The sequence below is a fragment of the Gilbertella persicaria genome (genome assembly GCF_025201335.1).
Source record: "Gilbertella persicaria strain CBS 190.32 chromosome Unknown B0P05scaffold_50, whole genome shotgun sequence".
Lineage (NCBI taxonomy): Eukaryota > Fungi > Mucoromycota > Mucoromycetes > Mucorales > Choanephoraceae > Gilbertella > Gilbertella persicaria.
This window is the reverse complement of record NW_026252011.1, coordinates 76,795-93,861: the sequence shown is the minus strand read 5'-3', so window position 1 is coordinate 93,861 and position 17,067 is coordinate 76,795. Positions and strand designations below refer to the sequence as shown.

The 17,067-nt window shown below is 38.6% G+C and overlaps 12 protein-coding genes across 12 annotated transcripts; 6 read left to right on the top strand and 6 right to left on the bottom strand.

Moving 5' to 3' along the window:
- Positions 1–531: 531 nt before the first annotated feature.
- B0P05DRAFT_558210 (uncharacterized protein) lies at positions 532–1,066 on the top strand. Its single transcript, XM_051580115.1, has 3 exons — positions 532–672; positions 716–765; positions 820–1,066. The coding sequence occupies exons 1-3, from the start codon at positions 544–546 to the stop codon at positions 965–967; spliced, it is 327 nt and encodes a 108-aa protein (XP_051431008.1). The 5' UTR covers positions 532–543; the 3' UTR covers positions 968–1,066.
- B0P05DRAFT_558209 (Longin-like domain-containing protein) lies at positions 1,067–1,919 on the top strand. Its single transcript, XM_051580114.1, has 4 exons — positions 1,067–1,149; positions 1,195–1,304; positions 1,353–1,516; positions 1,565–1,919. Exons 1-4 carry the CDS (start codon positions 1,078–1,080, stop codon positions 1,870–1,872), a joined length of 654 nt encoding a protein of 217 aa, XP_051431007.1. The 5' UTR covers positions 1,067–1,077; the 3' UTR covers positions 1,873–1,919.
- Positions 1,920–3,043, top strand: B0P05DRAFT_558205 (phosphatase 2C-like domain-containing protein). The gene is made up of 2 exons (XM_051580113.1): positions 1,920–2,251; positions 2,312–3,043. Exons 1-2 carry the CDS (start codon positions 1,936–1,938, stop codon positions 3,031–3,033), a joined length of 1,038 nt encoding a protein of 345 aa, XP_051431006.1. The 5' UTR covers positions 1,920–1,935; the 3' UTR covers positions 3,034–3,043.
- Positions 3,044–3,127: 84 nt separating this feature from the next.
- On the bottom strand, positions 3,128–4,734 carry B0P05DRAFT_478029 (UDP-glucose/GDP-mannose dehydrogenase family, NAD binding domain-containing protein; the record flags this gene model as incomplete). Its single annotated transcript, XM_051574997.1, has 4 exons — positions 3,128–3,883; positions 3,942–4,284; positions 4,333–4,606; positions 4,689–4,734. 4 exons carry the CDS (start codon positions 4,732–4,734, stop codon positions 3,128–3,130), a joined length of 1,419 nt encoding a protein of 472 aa, XP_051431005.1.
- B0P05DRAFT_558200 (uncharacterized protein) lies at positions 4,735–5,511 on the top strand. The gene has a single exon (XM_051580112.1). The coding sequence runs from the start codon at positions 5,131–5,133 to the stop codon at positions 5,392–5,394; it is 264 nt and encodes an 87-aa protein (XP_051431004.1). The 5' UTR covers positions 4,735–5,130; the 3' UTR covers positions 5,395–5,511.
- On the bottom strand, positions 5,452–6,202 carry B0P05DRAFT_590886 (LITAF-like zinc ribbon domain-containing protein; the record flags this gene model as incomplete). Its single annotated transcript, XM_051582855.1, has 3 exons — positions 5,452–5,510; positions 5,560–5,615; positions 5,661–6,202. The coding sequence occupies 3 exons, from the start codon at positions 6,200–6,202 to the stop codon at positions 5,452–5,454; spliced, it is 657 nt and encodes a 218-aa protein (XP_051431003.1).
- A 1,414-nt stretch (positions 6,203–7,616) lies between these two features.
- Positions 7,617–8,024, top strand: B0P05DRAFT_448001 (CAP domain-containing protein; the record flags this gene model as incomplete). Its single annotated transcript, XM_051573841.1, has 2 exons — positions 7,617–7,745; positions 7,791–8,024. Coding segments are annotated over 2 exons (363 nt in total), but the record flags the coding sequence as incomplete, so codon positions are not given.
- On the bottom strand, positions 7,936–8,853 carry B0P05DRAFT_558195 (uncharacterized protein). The gene has a single exon (XM_051580111.1). The coding sequence runs from the start codon at positions 8,812–8,814 to the stop codon at positions 8,110–8,112; it is 705 nt and encodes a 234-aa protein (XP_051431001.1). The 5' UTR covers positions 8,815–8,853; the 3' UTR covers positions 7,936–8,109.
- A 9-nt stretch (positions 8,854–8,862) lies between these two features.
- On the top strand, positions 8,863–9,690 carry B0P05DRAFT_590883 (acyl-CoA-binding protein; the record flags this gene model as incomplete). The annotated part of the gene is made up of 3 exons (XM_051582854.1): positions 8,863–8,967; positions 9,012–9,289; positions 9,333–9,690. 3 exons carry the CDS (start codon positions 8,863–8,865, stop codon positions 9,688–9,690), a joined length of 741 nt encoding a protein of 246 aa, XP_051431000.1.
- Positions 9,691–9,739: 49 nt separating this feature from the next.
- Positions 9,740–12,077, bottom strand: B0P05DRAFT_590882 (WD40-repeat-containing domain protein; the record flags this gene model as incomplete). The annotated part of the gene is made up of 6 exons (XM_051582853.1): positions 9,740–9,774; positions 9,825–10,182; positions 10,232–10,597; positions 10,645–11,305; positions 11,352–11,674; positions 11,718–12,077. 6 exons carry the CDS (start codon positions 12,075–12,077, stop codon positions 9,740–9,742), a joined length of 2,103 nt encoding a protein of 700 aa, XP_051430999.1.
- A 113-nt stretch (positions 12,078–12,190) lies between these two features.
- Positions 12,191–13,066, bottom strand: B0P05DRAFT_590881 (uncharacterized protein; the record flags this gene model as incomplete). The annotated part of the gene is made up of 1 exon (XM_051582852.1): positions 12,191–13,066. One exon carries the CDS (start codon positions 13,064–13,066, stop codon positions 12,191–12,193), a length of 876 nt encoding a protein of 291 aa, XP_051430998.1.
- Positions 13,067–13,124: 58 nt separating this feature from the next.
- Positions 13,125–15,605, bottom strand: B0P05DRAFT_581398 (ATP-dependent protease La; the record flags this gene model as incomplete). The annotated part of the gene is made up of 11 exons (XM_051582097.1): positions 13,125–13,618; positions 13,669–13,813; positions 13,878–14,329; positions 14,380–14,424; positions 14,466–14,557; positions 14,612–14,715; positions 14,766–14,859; positions 14,908–15,157; positions 15,231–15,255; positions 15,276–15,356; positions 15,408–15,605. 11 exons carry the CDS (start codon positions 15,603–15,605, stop codon positions 13,125–13,127), a joined length of 1,980 nt encoding a protein of 659 aa, XP_051430997.1.
- Positions 15,606–17,067: the final 1,462 nt, after the last annotated feature.

Below are 17,067 nucleotides of genomic sequence, written 5' to 3'. Positions count from 1 at the left end.
TCATCACACTAGGCTCCAGAGCAGCAAAATATACAGCATTTGCCACAATTCCATGAGTGGGCCTCGTCTTACTTGTAAAGTCATGTTTGACTTTCAGAAGGTCATTGTCAATCTTTTTTTTGGCTTTTTTCTTCTTTAAGCCACGTATTTCATACTTACAGCGCAGATTTATCTCTTTAAGATATTACCTTTTGTTATAAAAATTCAAATGATTCAACGACAATACTGATTAAAAAAAAGAAAAGAAAATATACAGTTATCAAATGTCATTAATTTATCATTTTTTAATTTGATCTTATAAATATTATGATAGTCAAGCTTAAGAAAATTGTAAGTAATAGATAAAATCATTAACTATCTCCTCAATGTATTTTTACTTGAAAATATCACCAAGTGCTTTTATTGCATTGACATGGCTGCTAAAATCTTAACTAATTCAAAGTGACTCAGGCACAAGTAAAACTGAGATTAAAATATTAACAAGCAGCTCTCAGGCAGGGCTTTTTTTTTTTTTTTTTGTATTTCTTTCACTTTTTTTTTTCAATGGGACACGATCATCACGACCATTCCAACTGTAATCACGATCATGGCTCTCATGGCTCTCCAAAGGGCCTTAAGAAAGCCAACGACGAAATCAATCTTAGACAACAAGCAGCTGAAAAATTAGCCAAGGTAAGCATGGCATTGAATGATGCGTGATAACACAGTCAACTAGTCTTTGGTCGAACTACAAACCATGTCCAATGAATTCAAAAAGCAATATCAGTAAGTTGTAGAGCATAACACTAAAAGAAAAAAAAAAACTAATTCTGAATCGAGATTGAAAACTTCTAATGAACCTATTTCCAAGGCCGATGTGGATATGCTAATGAATGAAATGCAACTTGCAAAGACAGAAGCTGAACAAGTGTTGAGAAATAACAAGGGCGATGTCGTTTCAGCACTGACTTACTTGGTAGCTCAGTAATCCTGTCACACAACTTGAACGCGTCTCGTTTACTTGGTTGACACGTCACAGTATACACTTTTTCTTTTCTTTTTTTTTTCTCTTTTTTTTTTCGCAATAAATAAAACAAGATGGTAAAGACAACTATTATTGCTCGTATTTCAGATGGTCTTCCATTAGCTGCTAGTATGGATGATGAACAGGCAAGTCATCGTTTCTACTATCTGTGTGCTAAATATTGAAACTAGGTTGAAACTGAGTTAGCTGAATATAAAGGACAAGCAAAGACTATCTTTAAGCGTCTCAACATCAACTCTGAACCGAGATGTTCTATTGAGTCTGGCAAATACGCGTTCCAGTAAGTTATGACTACCTCCCTTAATAACAATAACTTATGCTACTGTAGTTATATCATTGAAGGAAGTGTATGCTATCTTTGTATTTGTGATCAATCTTATCCTCGTAAACTGGCATTTAGTTACTTGGAAGAACTAGCCAAAGAATTCAACATGAGTTATGGTAATGAAGTAGATAAGCCAGGATTAAGACCCTATGCTTTTGTCAAGTTTGGTAAGTGGTCAACACATGCATAAGTAGTATTTACTTGATTTTCTTTAGACACATTTATGCAAAAGACAAAACGTATCTATCAAGACACACGCACCCAAAGTAACTTGGCCAAGTTGAATGAAGATCTACAAGATGTTACTCGTATCATGACCAAGAATATGGAGGATTTATTATGGCGTGGAGACAGTTTAGACCGAATGAGTACTGTTTCAGGTGAATTAAAGGACAGTGCAAAAATGTTCAAGGATAAAGCGCGTCATTTAAATCTACAGGCTTTGTATCGTAAATATGGTCCACCTGTTATCATTGCTACTGTCATTCTGTTTGTCTTTCTTTTACGTTATTACTTTTTTTAACTCTCCTCTTTAAAAAAGAAAGAAATGTTGGGAATGAAAATAAATTTCTTTTTCTTCTTTTTCATGTTTAATTCACCTCGATTATTTGTGGTCAAGACACACTTTAGACAATGTAGATTTCAATCCACTTGTTCAATGCCTATTGAATATACAAAACCATTACCTATGTTTGACTTCTTTGCTCAATCTAAACCCAAACCTTCTTTTAAACTGGGTCATGGTGCAGCTGGATTTGCTAAGCGTAGACAAAAGAGCATATCTGTTCATACATTCAATTCATATACTTCTATGGGTGCTCAAGTAGGTGAAGATGCTTATTTTAGACGTTCAGATGCGATTGGTGTTGCTGATGGTATTGGTGGTTGGTCAGAGACTGCAGGTAAAAATATAAAAAAAAAAAAATTTTTTTTTCCGCATTAAGATCAATTTCTATATCAAGGTTCAGACTCGGCTTTGTATTCAACTCAACTCATGCACTTTGCTAATCTCGAAATGGACAGGTTTGAAGATATTGAAGACCCCTTGTTCTTTGAATACAATCATGCTCATCCTATGGATATCTTACAACGCTCTTACGATAAAAGTCTAGTGGCTGCTAAAAAGAACAATATCTTGGGTTCTACTACAGCCTGTATCGCTGTGCTGCGTCATGATGAATTACGTGTGGCCAATATTGGTGACTGTGGTATTTCTATCATTCGCAACCACCATTACCTGTTTCGAAGCGAAGAACAACAACATGCATTCAATTTCCCCTATCAATTAGGCATGCGATCCCGAGACCAACCTGCACATGCACAGTCATTCAACATCAAGGTCCAAAAGAACGATGTGATTATTATGGGCACAGATGGTTTATTTGATAATTTGTTTGATCAACATATCTTGAGATTAGTACGAGATCATGTGGATGCATATACCATTCCAGGCACAGCAGCAAGACCCCCGCGTATACGCCATCATCTTGAACCTCAATTGTTGGCTGATGTGTTGGCCAATGCAGCCAAAGAAGTGAGTGAAGCCAAGCGGAGTGTAGATACGCCTTTTCAAAGAAGGGCAATGGAAGAAGGGTTTTTAATAGAAGGAGGTAAAGCAGACGACATCAGTGTGATTGTTGCTGTTGTCAATGATTGTGAAGATTCCCCTGATCGTAGAATATAGAATAACAATAATAATAATAATAAAAAAAAAAGGTCTTTATTTTTTATGCACAATTTTGAAATGGGATATGTAATATTTATATATATAAAAAGAATTAAGCAGTACCAGCAAGTTCATTCTTACCAATGATATGAACCTTGAAACCAATCTTGCGCATTTCAGTAGCATCCAATAACAAACGACCATCAAATAAGAAAGCAGGCTTATGCATGTTATCATAAATCTTTTGGTAATCAAGGTGTTCAGCCTTGAATTCATCCCATTCAGTCACAATAACAACAGCATCAGCATCCTTGGCAGCTTCATAAGCACTGGAACAGATAGTAATGCTCTTTTCGACTTGCTTGCGGGTATCAACCACACCAGGTTCAGTCAAGTCCATGTAGATTTGTTCATGTTCAACCTTGGGATCATAGATAGCAACATGAGCATTTTCTTGTATAAAGTCCTTAATCAAAGTGATAGCAGCAGATTCACGGGTATCACCAGTGTCTTTCTTGAAAGCAAAACCAAGGACAGCAATACGCTTGTTGGTGATGGTGTTGAAGAGGGTAGAGATGATCTTCTTGACAAAACGCTTCTTTTGATATTCGTTCAAGGTATAGACTTGTTTCCAGTATTCAGCAACTTCAGGCAAGTTGAGTTGTGTAGAGAGATAGACCAAGTTGAGAATATCTTTTTGGAAACAAGAACCACCAAAACCAACAGAGGCCTTTAAGAATCTTGAACCTAAACGAGTATCGCGACCACAGGCATAAGCAACTTCATCTACATCAGCACCTGTGGCTTCACAGATAGCAGAAAGAGCGTTGATAGAAGAAATACGTTGAGCAAGCATGGCATTAGCAGCCTAAGAAAGAGCGCGAGGGAGGGGAGGTCAGTGGTACAATAGATAAAATTCAACTTACCAATTTTGAAAGTTCGGAAGACCAAAGGTTGGTTGTGATGACACGTTCTTTGGGAACCCAGTTTTGGTAAACTTCAGCCAAAGCTTGCTGAGCAGCAAGACCTTCAGGGGTTTGAAGAGCACCGATCAAGACACGGTCAGGATTGAGGAGATCGTTGATAGCAGTACCTTCTGCCAAGAATTCAGGGTTAGACAAGATGTCAAAGCGAACATCACCAGTAGAGTTGGCTTCAAGGATAGTACGCATGCTTTCAGCAGTACGACAAGGCACAGTGGACTTTTCGACCACAATCTTGGAACTCTTGGCGACTTCAGCAATACGGCGAGTAGCACCTTCAATGTAACTATTGGGAGTGAGTTTGTTGGTATTGAAGCCCAAATGATATACTTACGCAAGATCAGCAGCCATACCAGCACCCAAACCAGTCTTCTTGGTAGGTGTGTTGACAGAGACAAAGATCAAGTCAGCTTCTTGAATAGCAGCATCCACATCAGTAGTGAAGAACAAATTCTTGTCACGACGATCAAAGACAACTTCTTCCAGACCAGGTTCATAAATAGGAAGCTTGTCAGAGTTCCATGCATCAATACGGGCTTGGTTCAAATCCACGATGGTCACCTTGATGTGGTGACACTTGTAGGCAATGACAGCACAGGTGGGACCACCTACAGATGAGATGAGCAAACAAAAAAAAAAAGGGACGCGACAAAATGACTCAAGTCAGCCATTTCTTTTTTGGCTACTTACCAACATAACCAGCACCAACACAACAGATATTCTTGACAGCAACCATAACTTTTTTTTTTTTTCGAGAAAGAGAGAAAAGAATGAAAAAAAGGAACCTGTTGTTTACACCATAGAGATATAAATATAAATATATTTAACTCCGATTTAATCTCGACTGTAGTATACAATCTGTAAAGTCGAACGGCGATCCTTTAGTGATATCTTTCACTCCTTTATTTTGTCCCATTTCACACGTGTTTCTTGGTAAACTTCCCAATAATATCAGCTACTTGACTGCTCGTGGCTCCTTGTGGCTATACGTACCTGATTATCATCACAACTAGCTTGTTGCTATAAATAATCAGATAAACAAAACGTATGGTTTATTTTTGGTGAAGAGGAAAGAGGAGGGGCTTCTTAGGCTTAAACTTTATTTTTTTGTGGGTTGATTTTTTTTTCTTTAATGAACATCAAAAAAAAAAGAAGCGAGTCTTATAGGCAAATAAAGAAATACGTATTACCTCATTTACTAGAAAGAAGTTCCAGAGTTCAAAATCAAAGAGAACTCCCAAAAAAAGCAATACCAATTAGGGAAAGGTACACCGGTGTTTCAAATTTAATTTATTGGATTTTCGACTCAATGCCTGTAAGCAACAGCCTGAATGTATTTGTCTGTAGTACAAATACATCGTGGTTGAATCATACAACAATAAAGAACACCAACTAATGAGTAAAGAGGGATCCGATAAATATAGAGATATGCGCACGATACTAAAATTCTGTGTTACAAAGGACGTGATACACCAAGACGCCTTCCACAACCCGGGCAGTAATGTGCTACATCTAAATAAAAACATTAGCATAATTCCTTTTTTCTTTTTTTTTTCTTTACCTTTAAAGTATTTGACATAAAATGGTACCCAGAATAAAAATACAGTACATAAAAGCCTATGCTAGATATGAATAGAGTGGATACACAACATTTATACTTACAAGATAAATGACATAAGCCAAACCATAGATCCATTTTGATACCTTAACCTTGTTTGAATATATTTCTCGCAACCCTGACAGAAAGCCTTTGTTTCAAAATCAGGTAATGTCTGTTTTGGCATCCATTTCATCTGTCGCCATGATCTTTTTGCACTTTTTAGACTGACACTGGTTGTACTTGATCGGCGATTGTATTGTATGAATGTGTGCTTTTTAAGAAAAGATAGAGGTGTGGCTGGTTTTCTTGGTGGATATGGCTCAGGTGTGTCGAACTGAAATGTATGGTTTCGGGTCGATCCATGCGGGAAAGAGTGGGCAGAATAGAGCGATAAACTATCCTTGGGTTTGATTTGAACCGAGGAAGAAGAAGAAGAAGGAATGGCATACAAGATGGGTGTGGATCGGGTCTCTACAAATGGATTAGGGTTATCAGATGATACGATCGTATGGTCCGTTTCTTTAGGCTTCTTGCACTCATTTAAGCTTGATGTGATCTTTTTATGAAAGGAAAGAGTTGAATTAGAAAGTGTTAGTTTGTACATAAAGTGAAAAAAAGAAAGAAAGGTCAATATGAATTGTCAAATACGATCATTAAATACCAACGTGACTCATGATGATCATTATGGGACAAAGAAGTCCAGCATGTGTCTTTCTCTTAAGCAGCAGCAGGTATTTTAGTTCACTTAATAACACATTAATTCATAGAAACGAAAGCCTATTCAGGACAATAAACTTTTGTCTGTAATACTGAAATGGTCATGCTTTATTTATTTATTTTCTTTTTTGGAGGTTGATATTCACTTGCTTAAAACTTGATGTGTTATGGTTCATTGTTTTATTTCAAAAAAAAACATGACTAAAGATATAGAAAGACCTTTTGTTAGCAGTAGAACAGGTTTTTAAGTACTATAAAAAAACAAGCTTTATTCAGACTTTCATTTCGAGAATGTTTTTTTTTTATTGTATGCTCGAGTAGTAAGAAGAGGGAGGAGGGAGGGAACATAAGGACAACTGTCAAATGAATATATATAAATATTCACTCAAGAGCTACTTACATGATCGCTTCAAATAGTCGCACATGACAAGAAATGACTAATTTAATATCTGTTGAAAAGAAGCTTTTGAAGCAAGACAAATGTAGTCTTATTTGAAAGGCTTCCAAAACAGAAAATAAGCTCTTGTCAAATCCAGCGCATCTTCTATTGACATAGGAAAATTTAGAGGTCTAAAATGATTTAAAGCGATAACCGAATGTCTTTATTCTGAGAATCATGTAGGGTAGTTTCCTACAGGATGAAGCCATTTGTATGTTTATACATAAGAATAGCCATTTCAGTTTTTTTTTTCTCCTCTCCTTCTTCATATACACTCCATGTAGAATAAGAGCACATAGAAGGTTTCTTTTTTTTTTCTTGTTTGATCCAAACAAACTAAGACAATACCTTCTTGAGACAAGCAGGACCTTCTATGTTTCTTTAAAATAAGCTTAAGACGTATATTTTGAAAATTGCCGATTGCAAGACAACAATAAAATACATCAAGCACAATGTATGACAGATGGAAACATAGATTCATGTCACATCATTCTGGACTTGTGCATAGTTAAACCGCTTTTATTCAAATATCAGCGAATGACAGATGACATTATGCAAAAAGAAAAAGTTGCCAAAAGCCAATGAAAGACACTGTTTGATAGATGCTCAAATGAACCGTGTGTCATCATAAGGATTAGGACGAGCTTGATGCAACTTTATTCTGACAAACAAAAAAAAACATAAAAAACTTTCGGTTCATACTACCGAATAAGAATTTCCTATATAAAGGGAATTGAATTCGAGTCAGTGAAAGCTATTATTCATCATGCTCAAGTCTATTGTTTCTACTTTTGCTGTCCTTTTCTGGGTTGCCACTCAAGCTCAACCACTTGACAAGAGAGCTATTCCATCCAATAGCGATATTCAAACTATTTTAAATGTCCACAATACCTTCCGTGCTAGACACAGTTCTCCTCCCTTGGTTTGGAATGCTACGTTGGCTAACTTTGCTAATCAATGGACCCTCCGATGTCAATTTGCTCATAGTGGTGTAAGTAAATCTATAGATCAGACAATAAGACTCATATACGTGTAGGGACCTTATGGTGAAAACCTTGCTCTCAGAACTGCTAATTGGAATGCTACTGTCTCTGCTTGGTACAACGAAGTCTCTCTTTACGATTACAATAACCCTGGCTTCAGTTCTTCCACAGGTCACTTTACTCAAGTTGTCTGGAAGGACACCACCCAAGTAGGCTGTGCTGTCACTAGCTGTCCTAACCTCAATGGTAACTTTTATGCTTGTGAATATTCTCCCCGAGGCAATGTTATCTGGGGTGGCACTGACCCTAACCGTTTCTTCAGAACCAATGTTCTTCCTCCTAGAACTTAAGTGTATGCCCTCCTCCCCTTTTTTATTTATTCACAAGCTCAGCAGAATTGATTTTTAAATAAACAAATGAGCCTTCAATTGCTTTTTGGCCTTCTACCTTAAGACGGTATTGATGATAAAGTGGACAATCCACTACCATTGTGTGTAACTCACCAAATTCACCTGTGGGACTGATATCTATCTGTTGAGCAGCAATGGCATCTAACCCAGCTTGAGTCAATGGTTTGCCCACATCATAGACATCTTGTACTTTGTCTAATACATGAGATGGTATTTTATCCTGATTGATACAGGTAATGAGTGTCGTGCAAGGCATGTTCCATATTTCTTGCAATAAAGCAGGTTGTGATTGTTGCCAAAGAGGTCTTATCAAGGCCACACCTGTCCCTTCCACCGCACGCTCCATAAAGTCAGAACAGACAGGTAAGATGTCGCCTGTCACTAAGGCTTGAATACCAAAGGTAGCAGCCAAGCATTTGATTTGAGTCTGATAGCTCATCAAGTAGTTGGGACCCTCAATGATACAGATGGTGTGTGGAATACCCAGTGCTTTGGCTTGTTGTCGAATGATCTCGATCGAATGAGCCTTGAATGACTGTGGATCTGTCGAGGGTGGACTGAATGTAACCAGGACAGCCACTTGCATACCTTGGGATCGGACACGATGGAGCGCTAACGTACAGTCCTTTCCACCTGTAAAAGAGATGGCGGCGATAGTTTGTGTCATGAAAACAATGAAAATTATATTTTTTCTTTCTTTTTTTTTTATTTCATGATGGATGATGATTTTGACATGTGTCAAGATGACAAGTGGTTTGAACAAGCCTTTACTTACATGAACCAACATGCTATTCCATTACCTAATGACAAGAAACTTCATGTAATTAAACCTCATGCCAATGTTGTCTTACCTTTTTTCATTAGTTTTATGGCCTCTTTAAACAAGCAACGATTGGCGATTGCAATATAGACAAGCCAGGTTTATTTGATTTTGTAGCACGCGCCAAGTATGATGCTTGGCAAGGCTTCAAGGGACTCAGTTTCAGAGAAGCGCGTAATCAATACATTGAGAGTGTAGAAGATCTAAAAGTAGGCTGGTCGCGTCAAGGTGAATATGAATATATACCCTCTGCAGAAGAGTTGAAAGAAGCAGATGGTATTCGTACTGTGGCTGTCAGCGCCATGGCTTACCAAGAAGAAGAGTAAGTGGAAATGATGATTTGCTTAGGGCTGATTGTCTGTTAGAGAATCTGAAGATATCTTTGGCTACACACGTCTGAATGATACGGACAAACTTGCAGCGTACTTGAAAGTACATCCAGAGGCTATTCACTTAAAAGAAGAAGGACTTCTTGCTCTTCATATTGCTGCTGATCGAGGATACAAAGATGCACTCCAGGTATTACTGAATGCTGGTGCTGATATCAATCAAAAGACAGACGACCAAGACACTGCTTTACATTTAGCTTGCATTGCTGAGCATCTAGAGACAGCTCAACAGTTGATCTCTGATGGGTGCGATACAACCCTGAAAGACTCAGAAGGCAAGACAGCGTTTGAACAAGCAGACATTGGTTTTGTTAGACAATTAGGTTTATTATGAAGCACCAAAATGAGCTTTGTAGAACGAAGGTGGTAAATTCTCAAGCACACTAAACTTGGGCCTTTCTATCATGACCATTTGGTTCTCACCAATGAAATCGCACGATAAAATCTGTTGATATTGAAATGAAATACTAATCGACATCTCTTCTTCTTTGGGTCGAGTTTCTTCTTGTGATTTTCGCTTGCCTAGTTTTTTTGTTGTGGGTTTATCTTGAATGTCGACAAGACACATGAATGTGCTGCCATAGAGAATCATTTTGTTTTTTTCTGAGGGATTGTACATGACACCACGAATACGGTCTCTTTGTTCTAAAAGTCGTGATTTGGACATGTCTTGGTGTATACTTGACCAACTTGTAAGGCGTTTATGTTCAATGTCATAGATATAGAATGCATTGGTTGCCAAAGCCACCAGTAATTCAGAAGGTCTGAATTGATTGAATGACAAGGCTGTATGAGGAATAGAGCCTTGAGGTAATTTAAGATGATGCTATTCAACACAGAATAAGTACTTTTGTCTTATACAACCAACGCTTTACCTTTAAATTATCCAAGTTAAAGACATGAATACGATTCTCATCGTCACCAGTCACTAACCATTGACCATCTGAACTGACATCAATAGAGACCACTGTAGAGACAGCCGCATCATCTGAAGAGTTTCCTTCACTGTCTAGTCCACGGTGATGTCCAAATTCACGCAATACTTCAAAAGCACCTTCTTCCCAATGCGTTAAATCTACCACTAGAATACGTGATTCAGGTGTCACTATAATCAGCTTGTCTGACCCAGGCGTAAAGACTACATGGTGAGCGCCTGGTGCAGCATGGTGTTGACCTAAATAACCAAACAATTCTTTTTCAAATGCTCTTTGTTTCTTGACTTCCAATTGACCTGGTTCAGACTAATTATCAAGAGTGAGCGTCAGACATAGACAGATACACAACTTACGCCTTTATGGATTCGAAAGAGTCGAACATGCTCTACATCAGAAACAGCAATCCAATTGGCATCTTCAGAGAGAGCGCTGGATGTGATATTGCAATCAGGATTTAACTTGAGTTCCAAGGCGAGCTGATGAGGTTCAACCATCTCAGGAAGTGCAGGATGTTTGGATGCTGTGTCTACATCTTGTGCTTTACCTAATCGCCAGAGTGAAAGCGAATTAAAGAAAGAAGCCATAACAAGTTGATGTGATCTGGAGATAGACACAATGTATTTCTGAGGAAAAGGAGGCAGTCTGTTCTGAATCAGTTTAGGGAACTCTACAGCAGGACAAGAGACAAGTTCAACATCCACACCGCCAGACACAATCGAGTTGACATGGGGTCTTTCATCCAAGGCTAAAGCACGAATATCATGCCAGTGATATCGACGACTGCCCACATTGATCCAGTCTGTGATCGTGTCTTTCTTCTTTTGTTTTGTTGAACGACGAAACACAGTGATTTTACGATCCACACCAGCCGAAAAGACTTGAGTGCCGTCTTTAGAAGCAGCAAGGCAAAGTACATCAGCACCATGAGCACGAATGCTTTGTTTGACTGTACCCATCTTGCTGTTCCAAAAAGTGACAGCACCTCGAGAATCACCAGATACAATCGTATCGCCCCTATTTGAATTAATGATCCTACTATTTTTCTCTATAGTCGACTCACTTAATAGCAGTCACTGCCCACACCAACGTTTGCTCTTTAGGGTTCTTGGCTACTGTCATCCGATGTATAGTGCGTCCTGTATGAGGATTCCAGGTACGAATGGCTGAATCAGATCCACCCGAGACAATGTACTCATCATGAGGTGCCCAAGCAACTGACAATATACGGCCTTTTTGTGGTTCAAAACTGCGAATATATTCAAGGTTTCCATCGGCAATATCAAACAAACGAACACAACCATCCTCGCAACCTGCTGCTAAACGTGTACCTTTACTGTTCACAGCTAAACATCGAACAGCACCGCCATTGGAGTCGCATGATTTCTACTGTTTGTCAAGACATGAGGATGCCAACCAGAACACTTACCTTGGCTGTCATGGTCGTAGTGTCCCATTCGATAATGTAAGGATTAAGACCAGAAGAAAAAAGACGAGGTGGTTTCTGTAAAAGCAATTCGAGTTCTTTGGCTAATTCCTCTGGTTCGTCTTCAGGATCAGGATTGGCAATCGCAGATTGGTGTGCCCATACAACACTTTCAACAGATAGATCTTCTCCACCGGGTATTGTCTTTTCAAGACGGTATTTAAAAGTAGGATCCCAGATCTCAATATTGCCGTTGGCTCTGCCTACAGCTAGACGTGTGTTCTTAACAGTGACAGGTGTGAAGTCGAGTGCATTGATAGCAGCTGGTTGATACTCGACAAAGCGACAACGGTGAACCTCCATAATGATGAAAGGAAGAAAGAAATAAAAAAAAATTGCAAGTGTCAAAAATTTGTATTATTCCAACTTTGGGACGGTGAAGTGACTTTGGATTGACCTGATCATGATTGGTTGGTTTATTGAAATCGAAAGCAAAGTTGGCTATGGTGTGAATCCATAGTTAAGGCAAAACGTTTTTCTTTGAATGCTTGACATAAAGTTTTGTATGGTTGATCTTTAAGAGGAAAGAGCCATGTCAGTTGCAGACAATCCAAGTGGGGCAATGTTTCCAGCAGTGCTTGTAGTGTTTCTATGCGTGTATTTGCATCTAAATAGGATAGTTCGAGTCTTTGTAGACAAGTCAAGCTTAAGGATGCTATATCTCGAATGTCTTGTTCTGTAAGTAGAGATGCATCCAAGTCATCACATAAGGAAACAACGGGTGTAGCTTGTATTTTTAATTGCCGCATTTCTCTAAATGGACTCAACAGATAATGCATGAGCAGAGTATGGTCCGATGCATAATTCACAAGAGACACAGAGCCATAAAACGGAAGAATACGATAGATGGGTGTATCCATATCAAATAATCTGATAGCTTGTACAAAATCAAAGACGATATGAGACACGTGAGGAAACAAAGCTAGAATTTGGCAGCCAAATGTAGACAGTCGCTTTCGAACCATGGACTCTTGTTGTTCTTTTGTTTCTGGTGGTGTGCTCACCATGCCAAACATAGTGGCTGCCAATTTAGGTGAGTATCTACATTGATCACTACAAAGCGATATTTTTCGTACAAACTGAATAACTCGTTGAGCCCATACACGATTGGATTGAAGGTGCTGAGCTACTGAGTCTAATTCGCTTAGGTTATGGATAGACAAGTGATGCCATACATGAGGCAATACAGCAAAATAGCACATTTGACAAGTACTCGCAAATTCAGCCATCTGTTCTAATGGAATAAAGCTTGCAATATGGGTGATTATTTCGAGAGGAAGTTGCTGTAGCATAAAAGGAAGAAAAAAAAGCCAAATGATATCATTCGCAGTCTTTTATTTTTATTTTATTTTATAAACGACACCTGTATTTAGGTTCAAAGAAAGTATGGATTTGATCAAAAGCAGCTTCAATTACATCCCACATAGATTTACAATACACAAACTGTATTTCTTTTTGAACTTCGATAGGCACATCATGGATCACATCGCGTCGGTTGGCTATAGGCAGCAGTATTTTTTTGACACCCGCCCGATGAGCAGAAATCACTTTTTCCTTGATACCACCGACAGGCCTTACTTGGCCCCGAAGTGTGATTTCACCTGTCATGGCTGTTGTTTTAGGCACATAATGACCCGATAATAAAGAGACAAGACATGTCGTCATTGTGATACCAGCAGAAGGTCCATCTTTAGGAATAGCTCCACTTGGCATATGGATATGAAGATCCACATCTTTCAATATATCTTGTTTAGGCAAATTAGTTAATTTGAGTTCATAAGCGTTTGATTTGATCCAAGAGACAGCCAGTTGTGCAGATTCTTTTATGATATCGCCCAAAGAGCCTAGAATAAAGGGAGTGAGTATCTTGCCGTGTTTCTCTAGTGTTGTTTACCTGTCAGCTTTAATTGACCTGTGCCAGGCATACAGTTGGCTTCAATGGTCATCACGCCTCCATTGCCACTACCAGCATAGGCTAAGCCGTTAATAATGCCTGGGATTTCCTCAGCATCAAGCACTTCGTTTTCGTATGGTTCTACCTAAGCGTTTATTAAAACCAACAATATATATATATATATATATATATATATATAAATGACTTACACCCAATATATGCTCTAGTTGATGGACATGAATTGTCTTGGAGAATTGATCCAGTTTTCTGGCTTCCATGAGATCTGCATATTCTTTGCATTTGTATCGACATACACTAGCTATCAATCTTTCTAATTGACGCACGCCACTCTCTCTTGTATATCTTTCTGCAATGTGTAGTAATACTTCCTTTGATAATTCAATGCCTCCTACATCAGATAAACCATGCGCTTTGATCTGTTTAGGGACAAGGTGGGCTTGGGAAATATGCAGTTTTTCATGGAACGTATAACCGTCTAACTGAATGACTTCCATACGGTCCAGTAAAGGTCTTGGAATCGTATCCAATGAATTGGCAGTGGCAATAAAGACGACTTGAGACAAGTCATAAGGGATATTGATAAAATGATCGTTAAAGGTAGCATTTTGTGCAGGATCCAAGACTTCTAATAAAGCAGCAGCTAAAAGAAAGTAAGTTCAACAGACAAGTCTAGCATGATTTTTTTTTTACCTGGATCACCTTGATTTGAATTGGTGACAAGTTTGTCAATTTCATCTAGAATGGAGTGAATACAACATCTTTCTTTGAATATTTACCTAGTAGCATCACTGGATTTTGTACACCACATTGCCGCATACCATGAATCAATAAACCTGGTAGTGCTCCCACATAAGTGCGTCGATGTCCTCTATAAAAAAAAAAGAAATTAGACAAGTTGTTGTATTGACGGTCCCTTTCTTACCTTATTTCAGCTTCATCACGAACACCGCCAAGTGAAATACGATGGAATTTTCTCTGCAAAGCTCTTGCAATTGAAATACCTAGCGTGGTCTTTCCTACACCAGGCTATCATACATCAATCAGTCCTTACTGTCTATATTTGCCATTTACTTTACAGGTCCAACAAAGCATAAAATAGGTGGTGTTGCATCCTGTTTGATCTTCAAAATAGAAAGGTACTCTAATATTCTGTTCTTGACTGTATCCATCCTATTCTCTTTTTTGTAAACCAACTGGATATGACTTTCTTTGGCTTACCCGAAATGATCAGCATCCAACTGATGCTTTACAGAAGAAATATGCAGTTCCTGCATGTCTTCGTGTCTTGTGGTGGACCAAGGCAGTTCACTCACATACTCAATATACGTCTTTATGACGGCTGCATCTGAAGAAGAAGGTGGTAGCTTTCTTAACCGATTCAAGTCACGTTTGATAGCAATAGCTGCATGTTCTGGTAATTTTGCATGGTTGAGTTTGATCACTAAATCAATGGTTTCTTCATCGTCTTCTGGTAATGTACTAAAGTGACCATCATGCTCGACATGCAAATCATCCACAGCAATCGAATTTAACTAAATAACCTGTCAGTCTATATATAGAAGCCCTCTCCTTTTTTTTTCTTATACCTCTTGCAGGAGATAGAATTTTCTGCGTATCTGATCAAATAACATATCATTGTCTGACTTTGAAGCAGTTATCTTGATTGTCTAATGCATTGTGTTAGAGAAATAACACCATGCTACAAATATCCAATTTACCTGCAAATAATCACGAATGGTCTGGTTGACTTGATAGAGCCTTTCTTTCATGTCTGCTATTTCGAGCACACGCAGTTTATCTTGCTTAGAAACATCTGTCACACATAACAATAAGTTAGCCGCATGCGAGACATGACAACGTTCCAAACGTCGACGAAACTGGTCCAAGACACTTGGTGATACACCAATAGCTCTCATTTTGGTAATAAAAGAATGGCACAAGGATTCAAAGACCACAACGTCTTGAGGATCCAGTTTGTCTTCTTCAGGATAATGCTCCAACAAGGCTTCAAATATGCTACCGTCCAATGAAGAAATGTCTCTTACACGTGAGCGACAGATACCTTTGACTCTGAATGAGTATCTGTCGGGTATAGACTGTTCATAATCAATAACTTGAGCTACACAGCCATAACTAAAAAGCTGGCTTAGATCAGTGCGATGCTTTGGTTTTTTTGCAAAGGGAACACAGATAAGATATGAAGAGCGAGACTTGAGAAATGCCTGAGCTTCAGAAGGACACAAGTTCAAGATAGTCACTATAGAAGGCAAGAGGACATAATCTGATAAAGGCAAAATAGGTAAAGAGGAAGGCAAAGAAGAAACAATGGTATTTAAAGACATGAGTGAATGAAGAGAAAAGAATGAGAATAGTTTATGTATTTATATGAAAACAAGTTAGGAGTGGACTATGCTGCTTTGTTATTGACTTGGCAGATCTACTCCTGAGTTCAATTTGAGGTAATTGACTGTTTGTAAAGTATGTGCATAATAAACAAATCTTGCTTTTCTGAAAAGAATCATTTTGATAAAGTCTATGTATGGATGCAGTGTAGCTTCCCGTTCAAGTTCCTTTTGGTTGTCTTGATAGTACAAATAATAATAAGCTGTAAGCTTGCATAAAACAACGAGTTTGAATCCATTCAACACCCGAAACGCGAACTTGCAACAAGTCACACTTGATTCCATTACAATTTTTTCTCTTTTTTCTCTCTTTTTCTTTCATACATTTATAGATTTTTTTTAAAAGAAAAAAACTATTCAATGAGGTACTTTTGTCTTTGATCGAAAAAAAAGAAAAACGCGTTTTCCTGTAATAGCGAGTTAAACCTATTCTACATAGTAATCCCCATCCTGACCGTCCCATCGCGCCTTTAAGACGTCGTTTGGGTAGACAATCGTCCGGAAATTCTATTGGAAGTACTGGCAGTGTCAATGCTGGAAATACAAATCCTCTTGCTGGATTCTCTTTTAATACGCCAACAAGCGTTAATCCTCCTGCCTCCAATTTTACAAACACAGCTAATTTTAGTACTGGATTTGGTACTTCTTCCACGACTGGATTTGGCGGGTTTGGACAGCCTCCTTCGTCAAGCACGACCAGCCAGCCATTCGGTGGATTTGGCAATACATCCAATACTTCTTTTGGATTTGGAGCAACAACAACAACAGCTTCTTTTGGTCAACAAGCAACAGATTCAAACATGGATTCAGACGACACTCAACAGCAGAAACCCGTGTTTGGTGGATTCGGCACCGCTCCATCCGCAGAGCCTGTCACTACCCATAGTGGCTTTACGTTTGGCAACACAGTGTCAGCATCAGAGCCTGCAAAACCACCTACTGGCTTCAATTTAAGTACACAGACCAATAAGCCTTT